The sequence below is a fragment of the Pezoporus occidentalis genome, unplaced genomic scaffold, assembly GCF_034315485.1.
Source record: "Pezoporus occidentalis ecotype Australia unplaced genomic scaffold, CSIRO_AGI_Poc_V1 ctg215, whole genome shotgun sequence".
In the NCBI taxonomy this organism is placed as follows: Eukaryota; Metazoa; Chordata; class Aves; order Psittaciformes; family Psittacidae; genus Pezoporus; species Pezoporus occidentalis.
In genome coordinates, this window is record NW_026914018.1 from 1,016 (window position 1) to 10,577 (window position 9,562).

At 44.7% G+C, this 9,562-nt stretch overlaps 1 protein-coding gene across 1 annotated transcript; it reads right to left on the minus strand.

Annotated features, from left to right (window-relative positions):
- Positions 1-5,016: 5,016 nt before the first annotated feature.
- On the minus strand, positions 5,017-9,211 carry LOC134164279 (alpha-1-antitrypsin-like). The gene is given in 4 exon segments (XM_062619859.1): positions 5,017-5,255; positions 6,250-6,397; positions 7,046-7,316; positions 8,551-9,211. Coding segments are annotated over 4 exon segments (1,293 nt in total). The 5' UTR covers positions 9,209-9,211; the 3' UTR covers positions 5,017-5,039.
- Between the last annotated feature and the right edge of the window lie 351 nt (positions 9,212-9,562).

Consider the following 9,562-nt stretch of genomic DNA (forward strand, 5'->3'; position numbering starts at 1 on the left):
GAAACTGCACCTTGTATTGTATAGATTTGTCACTTGTAATAGAGATGTTAAGAGTATGGAAATTTGCAGTAGCTGCTAGAAAATGCTAAGGCAAAAGCTAGAAAAATTTTAATACAATGGTAGTGTTATAAAGCAGGTGATGGAACAAATTAAAGAGAATTCCACTGGTAAGGGGTCCTTCACTGCCATCAGAATTCCACTGGTAAGAAATTTCTTTGGCTAGTCCTGGTCATAAACTTTGCCATCAGCATCTTCAACATGCTGCTGCACCCTGTAATAGTTAACTCTGCTAATGTAAATTTGTGTGTGCCTTGCTGTAGTAGCGACTTGTTACTGGATAAAACAAAAGGGGGAAGATGTGGAGACAGTGTTCTCACAGGAGAATGCATAATTGGTACATAAACTTTGAACAGTCCTGAAAGATACAGCAAGGCCATGAGAGGCCTGAAGAAGCTTAAGCAAAGGAAGATAAGAGGCTGGAATTCACCAAGTTTAATGAGAACTGTGGACTGTTGGCAAGCTGCAAGCAGAGCATACTAGAGTCTACTAATGTCAGCTCTCTGTGTGCTATGCCGTTTCCAAGTCTTGATCCCTTCCATCAGCAAGCACCACAGACAGTGCCAGAGTTCAGGAGAGACTGCCACTGTGACATCTGGTCCAAAGGCAAGTCTTGTCAATTCTTGAATTTCCTTCATGAAGTGAATTCTTGTCGTTTCCTTCACAAAACGGCTGTCACTTTTCCTTTATCTGCATTTGGGAAGACTTGTCTCATGGAGTGTATTCAGCAACCAAGAGGCACAGAGCCTTCCTAACAGCCTCAAGAAACACTGCTTTCCAGACCCAGTGCTGCTCCTTGACATGAATATGTCTCTGGCTCTTCTGAAATCAGGAAGAGGTGGATCCAAACCCTCACCCTTGCAAAACAGACCGAGAAGTGAACCCAAGACCATCAATATGCCAGGAGACTGCTCCATCAACTGGAGTACTACGATAAAAGTGGGTAGCACCCTAAACCACTGCGGGTGGAGAAACCCAGACATGCAAGTGTGGGTGAAATATGCTCCAACAACCTAAGAAAACATCTCTGGAGGTCCAGAGGCTCAGCAGGCTTGGGAGTCCAGGTGGACTTAGGTTCTCCCACAGGACTCATGTGGGCACATGCAGGAGCAGACCCAAGCTCCTGGGCAATGGAAACAAAGTACCTCCAGAGTGTATTTGCGTTCATCATTAGAGGGCAGCCTAAGCAGAGCTGGGGTGCTTGGCAGCACAGTGCTGGACTAATGTCTGCAAACATCACGCTTCAAGCTCGGAAATGTCATTTGAATCTCATCCCCAGCTGTGAATCTCTTCCAGGTCCTGCCCTGCTGCTTCCTCTGCCAGATGCTGACATACTGGTGCATTCCTTATCCTGCACACTTTCTGTGTTCTACAGGAGTTCACTACCGGTATCAGAAGCAAAAATAGAGATAACCAGAAATGATCTGCTACAAGAAGTAGTTTAGCTTTGTAGGTGCAAACCCATGGCAGAAATGAATAAATAAGGGGAATCTTCTGACGGTGCTCTTCTCCTGCGCATGTGCTTGCATCTGCATTTTTATTTGAAGCCTTGTCATCTTCACAGAATATTTCACTATGTTCAAAAGCATAATTTTTAAAGGGCTCTCAAGAGTAAGAAACAACACATGGGCTTTTAGTCCTCTGCTGCACTAAGAATCATTCGCTTGTCAGAAGCCGCACTGCTCTCCGGATCAGCTGGTTCTGCAAACAGAGAAAAACCGTATTGCACGCGCACAGAAAATCCCCGAGTCACCTCTCTATATTCTGATTGATCTTCTCCATGTTCAAGCAGCGAGAAGCTGGGGGCCTTGGATGGGCCTTGCTGTTCAAGAATTTATGCCATCAGGCATAGGTAGCAGGAAATAAAGCTTAGGAATATAATGATCTAACAAAACGTTTATCAAGTGCCACTACTGCTCCTGCCCAAGCGGTGCCTCAACAGACCATGCCGAGGTGGTGCACATCCTCTTTCCGAGCCCTGTTGAGGTCCACGTGGGTATAAGGGACTTACACAAACAGAGCAGTTGTGACCTTACACTGCCACTTACATGCTATCATGAAGGCTGTGCCTGTCACAGGCACTGGCCCAGTACTGTGGCATTTGGTTAATATGGCCTGGTGCGCTTAAGACAAACCTCTGTTTCATCTCTTGATCCTCTGCAGTAGCTCACTTCATCACAGGCATCTAGAGGCCCACAGACACCTGGACTGGCATTCCTCTCACCTAACTATAGGTAACTGCTGCGTATGTTTCTACATCTAAGCTTGACAGCAGGGCTTCCAGGAGAGCTCAAGGGTCTACAGTCATGGACTGAAGCCTGTAGGTTGCGCGGTCCACACAGGCAGTGAAGTCAACAGCGCGGTCTCTTAACAGCCGCATACGGGTGGATGACTATAGTCCTTTGGCTTCAATGTGACACAGTGTTAAGCTTCTATTCGGTAGACTTCTGAAGCCAGGGGAGTTGAACCCTAGCCTCAGAAGTCCACACACCCTATTTCTGGTGGGAGTTAGCTCTCCTACGCTCTTTGAGGCACCAAATCTCCACAGCCTTGGCTGGCCCCAGCTAACTGATGTCATGGTTTATTGGTGAATTAAGGGCTAGGTATGATCTCAGTTGGATGCCAGAAGCAGTACAGGCACACACGTTGCCTTCCTTACCGTAAACACCAAGGAAGCCAACTCTAGCATGAAGCCCTGAAGCCCCTTCCTGCCCTGTGCTCTTTACCAATGGCACTGCAATACTGACAATCAGAAAAGAAGGGCAACAATATGGGCGAGTTCCCTGCTTTTAGCAGGGAGGAGGGCAGAGCCCCGTACAGGGAGCTGAGAGCTGTCCCTCACCTTGTGCTGCTGCCACCACCCTTCCCACCCAGGTGCCAATTTGCTACCACCTTCAGCAGCAACTGAGCATCCTCGTCCTCCTGCTGCACTGCCCAGCTCCCCCAGCCCCACTCTGGGGCCACAGGCTCCCCTAGCAGGGGCCATCGGGGCCACACAGGGCTCGTGGAGGTGCCAGGGGGAGCGCAGACCCTGGGGACGAGGAGCAGCGGGGTGGCCAGGGGCTGTTTTCAGCTCCTTCAGTGACACGTGGCCGCGGGCCAAGGGCAGATCCCAAGCCAGGGTCCCCCCACTCAGGCCACACAGGCGCTTTGCTGAGCATCACCTTTTGTCGCTGCTGCCGGGAGCTACTTCCTCGCCAGCTGGGGTGCCGGAGCGCTGGGATTCAGCCGGTGACCCCCAGTCCTGCCTGGCTGCCGGGTTACTGCATCCATCCTGCGGGGCTGGAGGGGTGGGTGGGGCCGGTGTACTTGGCGAAGGTGGCTGTGGGGTGAGGCTGACCTGTCTTCCAGGGGGCCAGTGATGCCAGGGGCTGAGGGGCAGGGGTCAGCCCTGCGGCTTTCCTGGCCCAACTGCTCTATCGTGTCGAGCTGGGGAGGAGAGAACGCGTTGGCTAAAGCACGGGGCTGAATTCAGCATCCCCAAGCAACCCCCTATACCCATCTCTCCTGGGGAAACTGAGGCATGGCTCCCCCACCCCAGATGCTCAGCATCGCCCTCCCAACCTCAGTCAGCCCCGCCGGATCCCTTCTTTCTTCATCCCTACCTTGCTGGGAAGCAGGGTGGAGGGCTGGAGTGCCTGTGGGGCGCTGGGCTGGAGAAGCTGGAGGTGCAGGCTGCGCTGCAGCGGGTGTGTGAGGGGATGCTGGCCCCCACACTGCCGTGGCAAGGTGGGGTACCTGCATGCAGCCATCCGCTCCCTGCAGGATAGGGTATGGGGACACTCAGCACCCAGCACGCAACTCGGCACATGTGGCTTCAGCGCCACTGAGAGAGAGGTGGGGCAGCACAGTGGGGAGGCTGTGAAACCCCCAGGCCTGGGGCAAGCACAGCTGAGCCTCTGTGGCACATCTCTGCTTCCCTGCCCTGCCCAGGGAGCAGAGCCCTTTACCCCGACTCAGGGAAGGACTCTCCCTTGCTGGGACAGAGCCATCCTGCAGCCCAGGGATGGGGATGGGTCCCATGTCCCCTACCTGTGGGTTTGCTCTGTCTTTAAAAGAGGGTGGGATTGTCCAGCGATGCGAGGGACCAGAGGTGGAAGTGGTGGGATGGGCGGGATAGGCCTGGGGAGGGCAAGAGCCATCAGTGGGTGACAGGCGACAAATGACCCACCCTGGCTCGTGGCAGCACCCCGAACCCCATAGGCTTGTACCTCATGGCATCCCCTGCCGGGGAATTTTAGATTGGATATAAGGAAGAAATTATTTCCTGTTAGGGTGGTGAGGCACTGGAATGGGTTGCCCAGGGAAGTTGTGAATGCTCCATCCCTGGCGGTGTTTCAGGCGAGGTTGGACAGAGCTTTGGGTGAGATGGTTTAGTGAGAGGTGTCTCTGCCTATGGCAGGGGGGTTGGAACTAAATGATCTTAAGTTCCTTTCCAACCCTAACGATTCTATGTCATATTGACACAGGCATCCTCAAAGAGGTGAGCAATCATTTTCCCATTGAAATACAACCCATCTGCAGCAATGACATTCATGTGGAAGAGAAGAACTAATATATCCCTTAGTGGACTGCATTTGTATTTTAAATTTCCACATCAGCCCTCCAGCACCACGACCTGGTGAAAGGTGGCAGCAGCTGGAGCAAGCCTCAGCGTTTTGCTTCGTTGCTACCCACAAATCAAGAGCGGTCTCTTTGTTCAGTCTTTAGTTAGTGAAAATGTTTTAAACAGATTCTTTCAGCTGAGTACTTGCCTTGTTTTTCAAAGATGACACATGCTGGTCGTCAAATGGCTGATTTATAAGATTCTTCATAATTCACTAATAGCTGTATCTCACTGGTTACTTTCTACTGGAAGAGGAAGCAAGAACAGTTTTTATGAATGACCACACTCCTAGTATGTGTGACATTTCTTCGCAAAAAGAAAAGTTTTAATAACTGTTATCATTTTAATCAGAATTGCATGAAGAATGCAATTTAGTTCAGTAAGACCAGCTACTCACCAGTGATTTTTCAGTTGGGTCTACAATTTTTCCTATGAACGGGATGCTTTGAGTACATTGATCAACAATTAACAGCAAAAATGTATGGCTGAATTTAATAACAGGAGAAACAGAATGAGGAAGAAAATCTGTGCCAGTGACTGATACAGCCTCTGTGTCATTCTCATGAATCTTCAGCAGAGCCTTGTGAACAGCCTACAGTGAAATAGAGCAATAATTATTGTACGTGGAGGTCAGGGTGGGAAATGATTCATAGCAGCCCTAAGTTAATTCATCTACTGCCATTCACAAAAATTGCTGGTAGACCAGCAACCAGGAAGAAGGTTATAGGTCGTGGTGGTTCTTTAAGCAATGTTGTCTCAATAAGCAAGTATTTTCACATACAGTGTTCCTCACCACAAGTGTATGCAACACAGACCTTAGTGACTGCATACCTTGTGGAATTAATTGAAAGTAGAATATTCAAGCAAATTCCCAAGGAATGACAATTCAGAGGGAAAGGAAGATGGGCTCCAGAACTGCTCTATGTGTATCCCTAAATAGCACATGCATTACAGTTTTGCCACTAGAAATTCCACTTTGATAACTTTTTTTGTGTTGTTGTTAAATTATTTTTGGTCATTTTTAATCTTTTTGTTTTACTACCCTCAATACATTAGAATTTTGTAAGTGCTGCATTCAAAATGGTTGTAAAAATGTTAGCCTTTCTCTTCACTTTGTCTGTTTCTCCTCACATTATTTTCAGTAAATGGGATGTTTTCTTCAAGTCTGGTCATTTCACATAATTAGCACTCATCAGAGCCTTCAATGGCAGAAGAAGATTTTAAGTCCTTTAAAATTACAGAAGGCACATGTTAGAAAAAGGCCACATTTTCTGCTAGATATGCTGATGCAAGGCATTCCCAGTAGAGATATCCATGGGCACTTATTTTACATACAGAAACTGGACTGTGTTTAGTTTCTGGAACAAATGCTAAGCCCATCCTAGCCTTTGCTTCAGATGGAAGACAGTATCCTTATCTCAGATCTTGGAGAAGTCTGATAGAGTTTAAAGTTTCTTTATCAGCTAAATGTTCAGTTTAGAGTATCAGTTAGCTCTAGCAACAAGTAAAATCTCACAACTTATTTTAAGGCAAGACAATTGGGTATTGAGGAATGCACAGATCATTGTTTCTGCTGATAAACTTACTTTTGAAACCTTCACATCAGGTTTTCCTGTAATTCCAGACAGATCAGCCCAGTCAGAAAACACATTGGTTACACCCAGATTCATTAACATCTTCTTTAAGTCATAGGTGGTGGAAATTGATAGTTTTGGAATATACACTTCTATCCTGCTGTTAATTAAAAAAAATGATGATAGTTATTGCAATGAAAGTTGCCTTGGACTGAAGACTCCCAACTTGCTGGTGGTTCTTCCGTGCAAAAATGTTAGTCTTTACATCTGAAAAAGATGGTAACAAACATAACATTGGAAGATGATAAAGAAGTATGGAAGGAGAAAGACATCAGCTGGGCTTTCTTGTATGATTCTGCAACACGGTCACTTGGTTGGACAGCAAACAGCAATGGTGCCAGCATGTCTAGAAATAAGGTTGCTTTATTTTTTTTCTAGCCTTGAAGGTTTTTCTTTTGGAATTCACGCCCCTCTGAGGCATCTGATTGCTACCTTGCAGTATTACTACTTTTAACACATTGTATTTAAGACAAGGAAATGGAAACACTTCACATCAAGTAGAAAATGTGTGGGGAAAAAAAGATTAAGTTTCCCAGCTCACTGAGCTCTTCCTTCATCACCAGGCAATGCTTATTTTAATTTTTGCTGAAAATATCAAATCATCAAGTCTTTTGGTCTGTCCCTATTACCTATTCCATTGTTTAAATCTCCAATCAAAGCAAAGGCTAGTAACTGTAAAATCTGATCATAGTATTCAGACTTTGGATTCTATCTACCTTGAATCATCAAACCAGAATTCTGTATTTACCATCTTACAAGTGATTTTTTCTATTGAGACACAGTGTCTTTGGTCAGGGCATCTTCCAACTCTTTCATTTTTCCTTCATCAGGCAGGATAAACGATGCTGTAACATCTCCCTTGTAAGGAATCTGCGCCACCTTGCAAGAGAGCTTCCTGTCAGAGTATGCTTTATAAAATCCATCTTGAGTCATCATCTTCACTTCAGCTGAGGTCTTCTCATTCACATGGAAATAATCCTTGTGATTCCCCTTAATACTGAAAGGATTTTCCCAGTAGACTTAAAACCAAAATAGAAAGAATGCAATTGAATGCTTGTTTCAAGGAGGATATAGTAATACGGTGCAGTGATGCACGCAAGATAAACCCATATAGATGAACACATATTTGAAGATTCACACTCATATTTGAAGTATTCCAAATTTATTAAAGATCTTGTTATTTCTTATCTTTGCTGTACTGTGCTGAGTAAAAACTAAATATCCCAGGTTAAATTATGTATAGACTTGTACAACAACTTTTTATGTTGGATAAATTAAAGGAAGTAACTTCATCATATTACCTTATATTTTATTTGAAGAAAATGAAAGCTGATCAGGATCCAGTGAGTGCCTTTCTGGTTTCAGAATATTGTTTGTAAAAGAAATTCCACAGCAGATGTCTGCCTTTTAAAAGATAGCATGGTAAGCTCCTTATATATGCTTTTTCATATGTTCTGTAGCACTAAAGAAAAGCTTACATGCAAGAATAACCTGGACTTTTGGGTTCATAACTGCATTATGTTAAATGGAATAAGGCTTCAAGGGCTTTAATCTTTAAAATGTTTATTTCGTGATGTTTGTTCAACTGAATTTTCTATGATATTTTATTTTGTATTAAACCAGTTCATTCACTGAACAAATACAGAGGGATCACTGCTTGCCATTCTGTAAGTATGTTCTCTTTTTTTTAATGTTGAATAGAAAAAAAATAAAATTGGAAAATAAATAATGGAATAAACTCCACAGTAGTCTGCTTACTTTATAAGTTTCAGCTTTCCTCCTGCTTGCCCTGTAAAAATATACATTCTGTTATCATAGAGAAATGCCTCAGACCAGGGCATCTAAGATTAAGGAATCCAGTTTAACAAAGTAATTGAAATAAAATTTGTTTTACTGAAAGTTTGTCGATTTCCAAATATGTTTTTCTGGGAGGTAAATTCCAGGTATGTCCTGCATGCTGCTACTAACAAATATAATGTGTAAGAGGAAGTTAACTATTGCCAGAGCAATGCATTCACAAGTTCTGTTGTGCTCTAGCAATTCTCTAAAATCCGAAGGTTGCAAATGAGTGAAATTTTATGTGTAGGAGCATAAACATATGGTAAGAAAACATATATGTAGAAGAGGTTTCAAAGCATGAGAAATTTCAATGTTTCTTACAACTTCTAAAAATAATTCAGAAATAATGTGAAGTATTTGTTTTAGTGCAGGTGAAACTGAGGTACTGCTGTAAGTAACATCTATGTAACTTACCTTTGAAATAAATGTAGTTAACAATTACCAGTAGAGTGTTCGGATCAAGATCTGTAAGTATTTGGTTTACATTCACATGGGTTTTGTTCTTTATGTGACCATTGATCTCTTTTTTAGCTTCAGTGGAATCTTGGAAGTTACAAGAAACCATTTCTCCTTTGTACAGTTTTTTCACATCCTTCAGAAATGCTTTTAGTGGCTTCAGGTGTTTGTCCATGAACAGGGTGTTCCCTGTGCTCAGCTGCACCTGGCTGGCAGGGCAGTCCAGAAAGAGGAGGAGATGATGAAAGCCCTTCTGTATCTCCTCCTCCTGGGTGCTGCTGAGGTTAAAGGTCAGCCCTTCCAGTACGTGAGCCCAGCTGGTGGCTCTGTATCCTAGAGCTAGCAGGGCAAAGGCAGTAGAGATGCTGACCGGGGAAAGGAAGATGTTCTTGCCAGGTTTCTGGATGGCTGCTTCCCTATAAAACTTAAAGGGAAAGTCTGTGTTGCTGGGGGCTCTCTGTTGGCAGGACTCAAGAGAATCTCTCTCACAAGGATGCTCTTCCTGACAGTCAGTTACCTTGGGCTCTTCATTGTGGTGGTCGGTCTGGGTCAGGCTGTGGACAGTGATGTGAAGTGTGGATGCCAGCAAGCAGAGCAGGAGGGTGTCCTTCATCATCCTCCACAGCTACTGCATAGAAAAAGGATGAAATGGTATTGGATGCTGGAGGTCAGCTCTGTCAACATCTCATCTTTCATTTGTATCTGCTACTATTTTCAACAACTATCTGATAATCACTGTTACCTCCTGAGCTGCTCCTTTATAATGGAAGTGTTTTTTAAATCCTTGTGCTTTTATCTATAATTCCTATGCATCTCAGCCTACCTGTGTTCTGCTTTCTCCAGCTACAAAAGTCCTTTGTTACTGCAGGAACAAACATATGGTGAAAGAAACGTATTTGTTGTGGTTTAAGCTCAGCTGTAAATCACACAGTCGCTCTCTCACTCCCCCCCTTTCTTTCCCCCCTCCCGG